Source organism: Zea mays, chromosome 9 (assembly GCF_902167145.1).
Source record: "Zea mays cultivar B73 chromosome 9, Zm-B73-REFERENCE-NAM-5.0, whole genome shotgun sequence".
Classification (NCBI taxonomy): domain Eukaryota; kingdom Viridiplantae; phylum Streptophyta; class Magnoliopsida; order Poales; family Poaceae; genus Zea; species Zea mays.
The window spans coordinates 30,417,384-30,432,020 of record NC_050104.1 but is presented as its reverse complement, the minus strand read 5'-3'; the positions used below and the strand labels follow the sequence as shown (position 1 = coordinate 30,432,020).

Below are 14,637 nucleotides of genomic sequence, written 5' to 3'. Positions count from 1 at the left end.
GAGTATTTTTTAAGAAGAAAATCACATAATAATGCACATATGATGTTGCAGACCACACAAAATAAGACACACGTTGTTTGACCTAGAAATTTGGTTTCTGCCGTTTAGGAAGTGCTGGTACAACCACGTGCATTTGTTCTTGAAATAGGAACAGAAGAGTTGCCACCCCGTGACGTCGTAGAAGCAACTGAACAGGTAAACATGCCTTTCCATCCATATCTAAAGAACATGATGACCCTTGCTTTGCAAATATTTCTTCCCTAGCATTTGCTGACTATGTTTCATAGTGGAATGACTTGTGATATCTTGCTTGTTGATCTTCAGCTTGAGAAATCTCTAGTTAATACATTGGAGAAACGTAGATTGACCCATGGGAAAGTGCACACTTACGGGACACCAAGGAGATTGGCGGTATCATCCTGACGATTTTCATCTCACATTTACTTTCCTGACCAGCCTTTATGTATTTTTCTACACCATCATATTTTTCAAGATTCATCAGAAATTGCTGTCACGTTATGTCTAAAATCTTTGTGCAAAATGTCTATTCCTTTTACATTCAAAAAAATGTATTTCTTCTGTGAGTAGAGACCAGGAGCCAATTTGGTGTGTGTTCAGTTAGAAATGAATGCGATAACCTGATGACTAAACCAATTGCATGGTGGTGATTTTTTTACTCATTATAATTTCCTTTGCCTAGTATATTAGGGAGGTTTGTGCATTTTAATCACATGGAAATATCTAAAACTGGTATATATGAACAATATTTTTTTTAAAGTGATTTCTTGGTAGGCACCTTTTAGTTATGTTTGTTTTATGGAAAACCCTTGACATATTAGATCACTACTTTTGACACCTGCACTTGTCCAATCTGAAGCAATAAGAAGTCCATCTTTGATTTACAGATTGTTGTTGAAAATCTTAGTATGAAGCAAACAGAGGTAGAGGTGGAACTACGTGGCCCACCAGTTGCGAAGGCATTTGACGAAGAAGGAAACCCCACTAAGGTTGGCTATCCACAAGAAACTACGCTACACCCTGCTGTTGTGATATTGCTTATTCTTGTGTCTCTTTTGTAGCCTGAAACATGAATATGTGCATGTGGAAAAGAACATTTAGTTTCGTGCTTGATTAGGAGGAAGAGAGTAGCATATTTTACAAAAGTTGAATTTTTACCATTACTGATAAGGACCTTATCCTCTTAGAATAATTTTTAAGGGAATTTTACAGAATATTTTTCTTTGTTCCAATCCAGGCCGCTGAGGGATTTTGTCGAAAGAATAATGTCTCTGTCGATCACCTATATAGAAGAATAGATGGTATACCAAACAAGCTATTCCCTTTTAATTATTTATAATTGCCATTTCCTTTCAGAGTTGCCAATTTCTCTTTCTAGCTTTTGGGTTTACCTTCATGACTGCACCATTTATGTAATTATATTGCTCAATGCTCATTGTGATTGGTTACCAACTTACCTACCTGCAGTCATTTCCACTTCTTGTTAGCGCTTGTTGTGTCTGAATGACCATGTGGAATTGATAACACGGAATTTACTATGGAGATGTGACCTGTGTATATCATTCATCGATATTATATTTAGTTATTTTATAGGATAGACTTAGCTTACATATGAACAAGTGTGTGTTTGAGGGGGGCACACCTAGCGCCAATGCCATTCTTCAGAATATCAAGAATGATGCTAGGCTATGGTGTCTGGCAGGGGCTGCAGGCTTGAGAAAAGTGTGGCCCTAGTCCTTGTGTTCTTAAGATGGTCAGGTCTTTAGTTTGTTTTTTATTTCCTTTGTAATGTAATGATTTGCTATGTCTGCCGCCTTTAACGGCGGTTTGTTTTAGTCCTCTTCGGACCTTTTCTTTCCTTCTTAATATAATAATGCGCAGATCTTCTGCGCGTTCGAGAAAAAAAGGATATACTTAGCTTTAATTCAGTTCTCATCTGCTTATTCTCTATAAACTTATTCAGTGCTAAATAAATAGGGTACTGAATTGATTAGATAAATCCATATTTCACCAAGACAATTGTAGTTTTTTTCCATATATATTATCTGCTTTATCTTATTACCAGATGCCCATGTTGAGGCATCATGCTTAAATTAACACATAATACTGCTTGCCCCTGAGAACCCCCTTTTTTTCTTAATAATCTCTGTTGTTTAAAGAGGCCTAAATTTTATGGAAAAAAAATCACACTTTACAGGTAAAACAGAATATATCTACGCTAGAGTCAGAGAGTCTGCTCGTTTTGCTGATGAGGTTATTTCTTATCCTTCATATTACTTGACAGAAGATTGTATTGGATACCTGAAGTAGGGTCTTAGTTGGTCAACAGAATTTTCATGAGTTAAAAAGTTCTTCCTCGTGTATTCGTGGTGTTTATAAACAATGGACTTTCTGGTGATGGAATGGGAATGATAAATATCTGTTGCATTTTGTCAGCCTTTCTTAGAGCACCTTGCTTGTATTTGGATCAGCACACTAATCTAGTCATTCCATTTTTTAATTATTGGTGACATATGGCTAACTCTAATGCCTAAACAGATTTAATGCTCCATCCTATTTACCATTAGTCAACCTCCACGTTTGTAATAAACTAGGGGCTATGTTTTCTTGTGCGAAGAATTAATAATTCAAGAAGCTATCAATGCTTAGCAATAATTACTTAATTAGTAAGTACTGTGTTCAGAGTCTGTCTTTCCAGTGCCTGGCTCGACATGTGTGCCTTGGCATATTCCTTTCTATTTCCTGCACTGCAGTGTCTCTCTCTGCTTCTGTCCATTAATTGTAGCATGTGAACTGCAGGTCCTAACTGAAGATTTACCTACTATTGTTTCTGGTATTTCATTTCCCAAGTCGATGCGCTGGAACTCCAATGTGTGTGGTACCCTGAATGGCCTTTATGATGCAATGTGCTATTATGTTCAAGGAATCCTAATCATCTACCAAATGATCTAATGCCATTATAGTTTCAAATTAAATCGCTAACTTATTTGTTAAAGTACTTGTTGAATCAACATAATTCCTAACTTACCTTTTACTAGTTCTCTTCTGTTGTTTCACCTAGGTCTGAAAATGATACATAGATAAAAGGGTAATATGCAGAATGAATGTTACTTCATACTTATGTAGCTTTGGTTAATCTTGCATAAATTCTCAACAATGATTACTTCTTTCCTTTTCTTTGGCGAGGACAATAGTTACTTCTTTCATTTGGGCAGTGAACTTTATAGATCCCATTACAAGTTCAATGTGCATGCCACTCACTCTAGATTATTTCACTCGCAGATTGTTTTTAGTCGTCCAATACGCTGGATCCTGGCACTTCATGGCGATTTTGTTGTGCCATTTTATTTTGCTGGCATCTCAAGGTACTACATTCTGTATTAGTTCTCGATCTTATTTTGACATAAATTTTGAGTATTATCGTTTCTATCAATTATCAAAAAAAGGTTTGCATTGGCAGTGGGAATCAGTCATGTGGCCTTCGTAACTCTTCTTTGGCTAATTTTAAGGTACTAATTGGATTGCTTGTTTGTAAATTTCATCTATTTTGCTTCTATTGTTACTTCTATTTGATGGTTGTCTTCAGTAAGAATATTGCTGCATAAACTGAAGTTTTATGATATTATACATTGTATTTCAGCAAACAATACATAAAAGATTCTTTTCTGACATCTTCCCTTTGTCTTGTATTGTATATATATAATAACTAAATCAGCATACTGCCAGCTCATCATATGTACCATGGAAGTAATCCATTTTCTTCTCCAATTTCAGGTGGAAACTGCAGAATCATATTTAGGTACTGTGGAAAAAGCTGGGATCTTGATTAATATGCAGGTGAGATGAGTGCATATTGTTGAAGTGTACAAGTGGATTGCCTACCTTCTCCTAACAGTTTAAAATTTTGGGTTGAACTAGTTAGGGTTTCCACTTGTAACATGGTATCAAAGCTAGAAGTCTTAAGTTCTGACAGAGGCTTTATTTGTGCCTTCGTCTCTTTATTTCAACGTTTGCACATTTTTCACTGGCTACACGTAAGTGAGGGTGTTTAAGTGGATTGCCTACCTTCTCCTAACAGCTTAAGCTTTTGGATTGAACTGATTAGTACGTCCACTCTAACACATATAGGTTGTTGATGGTGGGGGGGTTATGTGGATTGGGCTAGGTCTAGGGGGAGTGCACCAGGATGAATGCACTAGCAGGTTAGATTGGGAAGAAGAACGCGGTTTGTAGGGACTCCGGTGATGGACACTGCGGCTGTGGGCACCAGGGCGAGATGGGGGACTCGCCAGGATGACCCAAGAGTTGTGCCAGCCGACATCAACTTCTTGGATAAAAATCCTAATACAAACTAAGGTCTCCTTTATAACTCAGGTGGCCTAACAACTTATCTGCTAAACTTAAGGGATAACTGAAACAGACTCCAACAAACACAGAGATAAACCAGGGGATAAGCCCTTGCTACGACTCAGGGCTGTGCGCTGGCCTACTGTCGCGCCCCCCTTATTTCTTGTTGTGCTTGCTATACTGACGCCCTACAATGGAGTCTACAACATTTCCTTCCTTCCCAACAAAAAGCTCGTCCTCGAGCTTGAAATTTGGATAGTGTTGCTTGAAGTCTTCAATCTGTTCCCATGACGTATCTGTCTTTGAACGGCCCAACCACTGCACCAATAATTCCCAAACGCCTCTGTTAACTCTTGCACACAGCACATGTTCGGGTGTTGGAATCACTCGGCCATGTAACAAGGGTGGCAGTGAAACTATCTGGTCTGGGGCCGAGCCTTCAAACCTCTTCAAGAGCGATACATGAAATACGCCATGAATCTGAGCATTCCTGGGTAATTGTAGTTTGTATGAAACTATCCCAATCTTTTGCAGAACCTGATAAGGACCAAAGAACTTGGGGACTAGCTTGGTAGGAGCTGCTGATGTAACACCCACCATTGTGCGTAGCTGTAGTCTTAGCCAAACCCAATCACCTACATTAAACTCTACCTCCCTACGACGCTTGTCGTGGTATTGCTTCATGGTCACCTGAGCCTGTATGAGACGATCCTTAATGTCTGCCAAGAAGTCATCTCTATCCTGGAGCTGTTTGTCAACCGCGGCCACATGGGAACCTCCCTGTCAACTCTAAAGGGGGGGGGCATTTGAGGACAGTCTGATAGGACGAGTTATAGCAAAACTCTACCCATGGAAGCCATTTAAGCCATGACTTTGGCCGATCACCCGCAAGACAGCGAAGATACATGGTTATGGTTCTTATTGGACTATTTGTTGAGTGGAGAACCCTAGCTCTTGGGGTACAAATGGAGGGAACCCTAATGGGCCAGCTGACATAAGGCCCAGATACATAAACACTCTAACACCCCCCTGCAGTCGAAACTCTAGCCACTGTAGATGTTGCGACTGGACCGAAACTCCGCAAACACCATCCTCGGAAGCCCCTTGGTGAAGATGTCGACGAACTGGGAGGCGGTCGGGACGTGAAGTACGGGAACATCTCCACAGGCGACCCGCTCGCGGACTAATTGAAGATCGATCTCGACATGTTTCGTGCGCGAGTGCTGGACGGGGTTGGTGGAGAGGTAGAAGGCGCTGACATTGTCGCAGAAGACCAGGGTGCTCGTGGCCAACAGACTGTGGAGCTCTTGGAGTAGCTGACGGAGCCAGGCCGCCTCAGCCACGCCGTTTGCAACGGCACGGTACTCGGCCTCGATGCTGGAGCGGGAGACGATCGGCTGGCGCTTCGACGACCAGGAGACGAGGCTGTCCCCGAGGAACACAGCATAGCCCGAGGTGGACCGGCACGTGTCGGGACAGCCCGCCCAGTCGACATCGGTGTAGACGCGAAGCTCCGTGGTCAATGACCGGCGTAGGAGCCCGAAGCCGAGGGTGCCATGCAAGTACCGCATGATCCGCTTCATCGAGGTGAGGTGCGGCTCCCGAGGGTCGTGCATGTGGAGGCACACCTGCTGGACGGCGTAGGCGATGTCAGGCCTGGTGAAGATGAGGTACTGTAGTGCCTCGGCAATGCTCCGGTAGTCGGTCGGATCGGCGACCGGGGGGCCGGCGGCGGAGACCTTGCCCTGCGTGTTCACCGGGGTCGTGTAGGGCTTGCACTCGGCCATGCCAGCACACTCAAGGAAGTCGACAGTGTATTGCCGCTGGTGAAGGAACATGCCTTGGGGACGACGCTCGACGGAGACCCCCAGGAAGTGGTGGAGCGCCCCCAGGTCCTTCATCGCAAACTCCTGCTGGAGGCAGGAGATGATGCGACGCAGGAGCCCAGGGGAGGAGGCGGTGAGCACAATGTCGTCGACGTAGAGGAGGTATGCAGTGTCCGGGCCACGACAGAGGAGGAACAGGGACGTGTCCGACTTGGCTTCGACGAAGCCTTGCGAACACAAGAAGGTGGCGAAGCGACTGTACCAAGCCCTAGGGCTACTTGAGGTCGTAGAGGGACTTGTTGAGCTTGCAGACCATGTCGGGGTGAGCAGGGTTGACAAACCCAACGGGCTGAGTGCAGTAGACCATCTCCATCAGGGTTCTGTGGAGGAAGGCGTTCATCACGTCGAGCTGGTGGACCGGCCAGTCCCTGGACAGAGCGAGAGTCAGAACAGTCCGGACGGTGGCAGGCTTGACCACCGGACTGAAGGTCTCGTCGTAGTCGACCCCAGGACGCTGGGTGAAGCCCCGGAGCACATAGCGGGCCTTGTACCGCTCCAGGACCCGTCAGCGTTCAGCTTCAGCTTGAAGATCCATTTCCCGGTGACCACATTGGTGCCATGGGGACGAGGCACCAGGTCCCAGGTGTGGTTAGCTTGGAGAGCCTCGTACTCCTATTCCATGGCACGCCGCCACTGCGGGTCGGCAAGCGCACCACAGACAGTCGTGGGCACCGGCGGAAGGGCCGGAGAAGAGGTCGCGGAGAGAATCAAGCGATCAGGGGCCCAGAGGACATCCGCCGCGCGCCGGGTGACCATCGGGTGGATGTGTCGAGGATCCTGGTGGACGACGACGGGGTGATAGGCCGGGGGCTCGGCGCGAGGGCAAACCGGTGCACCATGACGACCGCGGCGCTGGTACGTCTGGATCGGGGTCGGTGTAGCGAGACGACGAGGCCGTACGTGTCGGTGCGGGAGACGCCGAAGCCGGACGGGGCTGGGCAGGAGATGCCGGGGCCGCACGTGACAACGGAGGAGACGCTGAGGCCGCACATGGCTGTGCGAGGGAGGGTGGCGTTGGCGGGGCCGCGCGAGGCGACGCACGGGACGCCGAGGCCGCACAAGGCTGTGCGGGGGAGGGCGTCGCAGGCGGGGTCGCGCAGGGTGGCGCGGTGGATGGACCTACAAGGAAGGGGGCACGACAGTAGGGGCACAAGGTCGAGATCGAGGAACACGTCGAGCTCGGTGAGAGAGGCAGTGGAAGAAGAGGAAAAGGGGAAATCCGACTCGTCGAAAACGATGTGACGAGAGATGAGGACTCTGTGTGAGGTGAGGTCGAGACACCGATACCCCTTATGGTCGGGGGAGTATCCGAGGAAGACATAGCGAGTGCAGCGGGGCACTAATTTATGAGGAGCAGTGGAGACGAGATTAGTGTAGTAAGCGCACCCGAAGACACGAAGATGATCATAGGAGGGGTGGATGTCGAAAAGAGCGAAGTAAGGAGTGGGGTGGGCAACCACCTTGGTGGGAAGACAATTGAGGAGGTAGGTGGCAGTGGTGAGGGCCTCAGCCCAGAAGTGAGTAGGAAGGGAAGCCTGAAAGAGCAGAGAGCGCATGACATCGTTCGCTGTGCAAATCATGCGCTCAGCCCTACCGTTCCGAGGAGACGTGTAGGGGCACGACATACAGAGGTGGACGTCGCGAGAGAGGAAAAAGTCACTGGACACATTGTTATAGAACTCGCGCTCGTTGTCACACTGGACACTCCGGATGGTGCGACCGAACTGAGTGGATACCCAAGCGAAGAAGTGAGACAGGGTGGGATAAGTGTCTGACTTCTGACGTAAAGGAAAAGTCCACAAATAGTGCGAGAAGTCATCGAGAATAAGTAAATAATACTTATAGCCAGAAATGCTGATTACAGGGGATGTCCATATATCACAGTGTATCAGATAAAAAATGCCTACTGCCCTAGAAGAGGAGGTGGGGGAATGGGAGCCTAACATGGCGACCTAACTGACAAGCATGACAGAGGTGCTCAAAAGATCCCCTACAACCAGAAACAGAGGTACTACTGTAGAGCTTGGACATCACATCACACCCAGGGTGGCCGAGACGACGATGCCAAGTCACAGAAGAGGCGGCCGCTGCAAGAACATGCGGGGCAGAGGTCGATGTAGGGGAAGCGGGCAGGCGAAGCGTGTAGAGGGGCCCGGGGCTGTCACACCGAGCGAGAAGGGTCCTGATGGCAAGATCCTTCACAGACAGACCAAACGGGTCAAACTCCATAGAACAAGAGTTGTCAGTAGTGAACTGACGGACGGAAAGAAGATTCTGAATGATGTTGGGGGCGACAAGGACATTGGTTAAACGGAAAGGAGATTTTGAGGTGATGGGTAGGGTAGATCCGTTTCCAACAACGATGGAAGAAGGGAGGGGTGGGGGTGAGGTGGAAGACAGAATACCTGCGTCCGGGGTGGTGTGGTAGGAGGCGCCGGAGTCAGTCACCCAGTCAGAGACCGAGGTGGGCGGGGCCAGCGCCATCGTGGAGGAGCTGGCGAGAGACCGCACCTCCCATCCATTAGTCCAGGGCCCCCACACGGGCTGGGTCGGAGGCCCCGTGAGCGGAAGGAGCCCCTGCTGAGGTTGGGGAGGAGCCGAGGGCGCTGCCGGAGGTGCAGCGGCAAAGAAGACCTGCTGAGAGGTGGTGGGGCGAGGGGCCGAGGCACCCGTGGATGGCTCGGGCCACATGTGAATGGTGCCAGTCCATGGGTTATAGAAGGATGGCCACTGAGAACCAACCAGAGAGCCACCTTAGTCGCTCGACGTGCCACCGTGTCCACTCTTGCGACCGCGGTCGCGACCCCCCCCCCCCCCCCCCCCCCCCCCGGAGTCGGAGGGGGCAGCCCGAGGCGCGCTGTAGAGCGCCGTGGCGGGAGCGATGGTCACAGTGGCAGAGAGGCGAAGCTCCTCGAGAAGCAGATCGTTCTTGGCCTCCGCAAAAGTGGGAAACAGCTTCATGCGGGTAAGGATGGGCGTCACGCGATCGAAGCGAGGGCTCAAGTCGCGTAGGAGGTTGAGCACGATGCTCTCATCAGTGAGGGGGCCCCGAGGGTGCGGAGAGTGTCCGCCATCGTCTTCATCTGACGACAGTACTCGTCCACAGAGAGATCGCCCTGAGCAAGCTGACGGAAAGCGGTCTCTAGGTACAGAATCTGAGTCTGGCAGTTGCCGAGGAACCGAGCCTCAAGAGCACCCCAGATCCGGTGAGCAGTATCGTCCGACACTCGAACGATGTCCTGAAGCTCGGCCGTGAGGGTGCCATGGATCCAAGAAAGCACCACCTCATCCATCAGGAGCCAATCCTTCGTCGGGTCAACGACCGTGGAGAGGACGTGGTCGGCGAGGGCGTAACGGTGGAGGGTCTGCAGGACCTAGTCGCGCCACCGAGGGTACTGAGTGGAGTCTGGCGCGAGAATGTCGGTGATGGTTGCCCGGATGCTGGTGTGGGCCGCCGCCTGAGCGTGAAGAGAGGCGCGAGGAGTTGAGGCTGGGGCGGGCGCGGGCTCGAAGGTGTCGGCGCTGTGACGAGCGGACGTGGAGGAGCCATCCGACACGCCCTTGCCAGCGAGACGGCGGTAGGTCTCGGCGTACTGGCGCTCGATGGCGTCAACAACCGCCTGCTCCTGCGTCGGGAGGGAGCCGCCAGGGGCCAGCCGAGACCCGTCGGGGCCAGACACGGCCGCCAGGGGCGCGGGTGCGGTCGGCACGGGTCTGGCGGGCAGAGGAGCGACCGGCGCGGGTCGGGCGAGCGGAGGGACGGCCGACGCGGCTCGGGCGGGCAGAGGGGCGGCCGGCCACGAAGACGAGCCCCGGCGTCGCGCCGGCAGCGGGAGAGGCGCGCGCAAGGCCAGACACGGCCGCTAGGGGCGCGGCCAGTGTTGCCCGGTAGGAGAGAGGGAGAGGGGGGAAGGGCTCGCCGGAGGAGGAGGGAGGGGCAGCGGCCGGCCAGCCAGCCATGGTGGCGGCGGCGACTGTAGGGAGGGAGAGGGAAGAGAAAACCTAAGGCTGAGATACCATATTGGACTGTGTTGTTGAGTGGAGAACCCTAGCTATAGGGGTACAAATGGAGGGAACCTAATGGGCCAGCTGACATAAGGCCCAGATACATAAACACTAACAATTCTGTTGACCACCTTGGATTGGCCATCGGACTGGGATGGAATGCTGAGCTCATGTGCAACTTGACGCCAGCTAATCGGAATAACTCTGTACAAAACAAGCTAGTAAAGATTGTATCCCGATCACTTACAATAGAGCATGGCAGGCCATGGAGTTTCACAATTTCATCGAAGAAGGCTTTGGCCACTGAGGCTGCTGAGTATGGATGTCCCAGTGCAATGAAGTGGCTGTACTTCGAGAATCGGTCTACCACTGTGAGCACCACCGATTTGCCACCCACTTTTGGAAACCTGTCAATAAAATCCATCGAAATATCAGCCCATACCATAGAAGGGATTGGCAAGGGTTGTAGCAGACCTGCCAGATGAAGATGGTCTGTCTTGTTGCGTTGGCACGGAGAACAGCTGCAACAAACTCCTTCACACGCTGTAAGGCCAACTGACTGTAGAAGGAGGAACGCCAACGACAAACTGTCTTCTGGACTCCTTCATGCCTCGCGTCATGAGCTTGAGACAGCAGTGCCGGCCACAGGGAAGAGGCATCAGGAACAAAAATCTTGCCCTGGAACAGCAGCATGCCATCTGTTTCAGTCCACCCTAGTGGGGCTGTTCCGGCTACCAACTGTGCCTGAAGTGTTGTTGCTTGGGGATCTGAGCTGGACTCAGCATTAAGGGTATCAAACAGGTCAAAAGTTGGAGATGAGATACTGTAAATAGCCCCAGTGTCTTCATCCCGACGAGACAATGCGTCTGCTGCTCTGTTGAGTTTACCCAGCCTATATTCCACCGTGATATCATAACCAAATAGCTTGCTAACTCAAGTGTGCTGCGGAACTGTGGACAATCGTTTATCCAATAGAAACTTCAAACTATAGTGGTCTGTTCTGACAGTGAAAGGCTGGCCCCAGATATATGGCCGCCAGTGACGAACAACCTTCACCAATCCTATCAACTCGCGCTCATATGCTGGTAACTTCTGATGGTGAGGAGAGACTGGTCTGCTGAAATAAGCATGGGCGTTGTCTCCCTGGTGCAAGACAGCTCCAAATCTGGCCCCGGAAGCGTCGCAATCAATGAAGAACTGCTGAGCAAAATCAAGTAACTGAAGGAGGGGTGCTGTGATCAGGGCCTGTTTCAACTGACAAAATGCGTCATTGGCTTCTTTGGTCCATCTGAAAGCCTCCTTTTTGAGCAGCACTGTGAGAGGGGCAGCGACTGCACCATACCCTGCAATGAACTTCCGATAATACCCGGTTAGGCCAAGGAAACCTGAGAGTCTGGATTGTTCTAGGAGGAGGTGGCCATGATTCCACTGCATCAACTTTGGAGGGATCCATGGCAACTCCTGCTGCTGAAATTATGTGGCCGAGATATGCAACTTCAGGTTTGCCAAAAGAACATTTGGAGTGCTTGAGGGCGAGTTGGTTGGCACATAGCAACTGAAACACATGTTTCACATGCTGCAGATGCTCTGTCCATGATGAGCTATAGATTAGAATGTCGTCAAAGAACAGCAGGACAAACCTCCGGATGAAGGGCTTGAGAATATCATTCAACAGTGCCTGGAAGATGGATGGTGCATTAGTCAGGCCAAATGGCATGACCAGGAACTCGAAGTGGCCACAAGTGTTCGAAAAGCTGTCTTGTGTATGTCATCCGGATGCATGCGGACTTGGTGATACCCACTGCGAAGATCCAGCTTGGTGAAGAAGCTTGTGCCGCGGAGTTCATCCAGTAACTCATTCACGACGAGAATGGGAAATTTATCCTTCACTGTCATCGCATTCAGCTCGCAATAATCAATTCAAAATCGCCATGTATTGTCAGCCTTCTTGACTAGCAGAACAGGTGAGGAAAAAGCCGATGTGCTCTGGTGAATGATTCCTTGCTGCAGCATCTGATCACACTGGTGTTCGATTTCATCTTTGAGGAGTTGAGGATATCTGTATGGTCGGACCGCCACTGGGGCAGTTACAGGTAGCAGTCTTATGTGATGATCATGTTAGACTACCCGTCTAGGAGTCTAGGGTTTGGGTTGTAATTACCGTCTCACCCCTCACTGTAATGGGCCTGGCCCAGTTACTACTCTATTAATACTACTCCCCATCCCTGGTTAGGGGTATGGGTTCAGTTTCCAACATGGTATCATCAGTCTAGGTTTAGGTTTAGGTTTTCTGTTTCTCTCCCCTGCGCAGCCGCCAGGGGCTCCTCTCCCCTGCAGCCGCCAGGGGCTCCTCTCCCTCATCTCCCCTGCACTGCCGTCGGCCCCTCCCAGCCGCCGCCGGCCCGGCCTCCCTCCCCAGCCTCCCAGCCGTGCGCGCCTCCCTCCCTCAGGCCGCCGCTGCCGCGCTTGCAAGCGCCCATACGCCCGTGCGCGGGTCCTGGAACGCCGCCGGCTGCTGCGCGTGCGCGGACGACGGCGACCCGCGCGGGTCTGCTACGGCCGGGTAGTACCACGCGCAGGTGAGCCTCCCCTCGCCGCGGGCCGTCGCCGCGCGACCCGTCCGCGCCAACGCCGTGCGCCGCGGCCAAGCCGCCAGGACGCCGCCGCGCCGTTCTCCTGCGCCGCCCCGACGCCCGCCCTCTGCCCCGACGCCCGCCCCCTGCACCGACTGCTCGTTCCCGCCGCCTGGAACTCGTCTCCGGCCCGACGTCCGTGCGGGCCCTCGTCGCTGCAGTGCTGCACCGCCCAGTCGCATCCCCGCCCGGACGCCGCCGCCAAGCCGACTGCGACCGTCCCTGCTGCGCCATCGCCCCGATGGACGCGGACAACGTCACCACCACTGCGGCCATGCTGGCCGCCATGGGCACCACCAGCCCCGCGACGCACCCCCCATTGCCCCTGCTGAAATCAGCAGCGTGCTCATTCATGGAGGGGCCCCCTACATCGCCGGCCTCGGGCCCCTCCACGTCGCTTCCACGCTGCCTCTGTGCCGCGGTTCCCCGCCGGGGTTTCCCGCCTTCGCTTCCCCAACCTGGAGCCACACCGTCGCGCCCTCCGTACTCCCCGCCACCGACTCCCCGCTCGTCGGCACCCTCGCTACGATCCAGGCCGCAGTGACGGCCTCGCGGGAGCGCGAGCGCGCCGCCTCCCTCGCCCTGGAGCGAGAGCGTGCCCTGGGTGCCGCTCTGACCACCCAGATGGCCACCACGCAGCGCCTCCTCGGTCGCCCGCCGGTCGCCCCTGTGGAACCCCCGGAGGACCCCCTCGCCTCCGACCTCGACGCCGACCTCATCGCTGCTCTCCACGCCCAAGCCGCTGGACTGCACAACATCCGGGCCCTCGTGTCCGTGGTGTTGGATCCGGCGTCTTCCCACTACCCCCGTTGGCGAGGACAGGTCCTTCTCACTCTGCGGCGTTTCGTCCTCGACGATCACGTCCTCGTCGACCACGACTCTCCGCCACCTCGCTCCTGGTGCCTCATGGACAGCGTTGTCCTTTTGTGGCTCCACGGCACCATCACCGTTGAGCTCCAGGACATCATCCGCGACCAGGCGGACACTGCGCGCCAGGCGTGGCTCGCTCTCGAGGACCCGTTCCTCGGGAATCGGGATGCTCGGGCGCTCCACCTCGACGCCCAGTTCCACCTATTCTCTCAGGGGGACCTCTCCGTGGGAGAATACTACCGCCAGATGAACGGCCTGGCTGACTCTCTCCGCGATCTCGGCGAGCCAGTTGCCGATCGTACCCTGGTGCTGAACCTCCTGCGTGGCCTCAGCCCCCGCTACGGCCACCTGAAGGCTCTCATCAAGAGGAGCGTGCCCTTCCCCACCTTCCACGCCGTGCGGAACGAGCTTCTCCTCGAGGAGCTCACCATGGCGAATGAGGCACCCACTCCTGCCTCGGCCCTCTACAGCGCTCCTACCAGTGGTCAGCCGCCTTCAGGGGGCCAGGCCACCCGTCCTCCGTCGACTGGGGCTCCCACCCGCCCCCCACCTGCCGTCCCGGCGGCCCCTCGTCTGACTTCCACGACCGACGGGGGTCGTCGCTCCCGCAAGGGCGGCCGTGGGAGCGGCGGCTCCTCTCGTGGTGGTCCCTCCGGCCGGGGTGGCGGCCACGCGTGGCCGTCATTCTACAACCCCTGGACCGGGACCATCGCCATGTGGCCGGGCCAGGCACCGAGTACCCCCCGTCCTCCGGCGCCAGCCCTCCTGACTACACCTCACTACGGCGCACCTCCTTATGGTGTTCCCGTCGTGCCCCAGGCTCCGCCCGCGCTCCTGCCCCCGGGGACCCACACCTCGACGCCTTGGTCCCCGCCGGC

General features: G+C 53.0%; 1 protein-coding gene across 2 annotated transcripts in view; it reads left to right on the top strand.

Moving 5' to 3' along the window:
* Positions 1-14,637, top strand: part of LOC103638191 (glycine--tRNA ligase, chloroplastic/mitochondrial 2) — a 44,943-nt gene that overhangs the window by 7,348 nt on the left and 22,958 nt on the right. For both annotated transcript variants that reach the window (XM_008661180.4, XM_008661181.4), the window contains exons 13-21: positions 109-195; positions 325-411; positions 906-1,007; positions 1,256-1,319; positions 2,216-2,271; positions 2,818-2,889; positions 3,301-3,383; positions 3,479-3,527; positions 3,793-3,855. In XM_008661180.4, the coding sequence (XP_008659402.1) occupies positions 109-195; positions 325-411; positions 906-1,007; positions 1,256-1,319; positions 2,216-2,271; positions 2,818-2,889; positions 3,301-3,383; positions 3,479-3,527; positions 3,793-3,855 (663 nt within the window). The remainder of the gene's footprint in view (positions 1-108; positions 196-324; positions 412-905; positions 1,008-1,255; positions 1,320-2,215; positions 2,272-2,817; positions 2,890-3,300; positions 3,384-3,478; positions 3,528-3,792; positions 3,856-14,637) is intronic.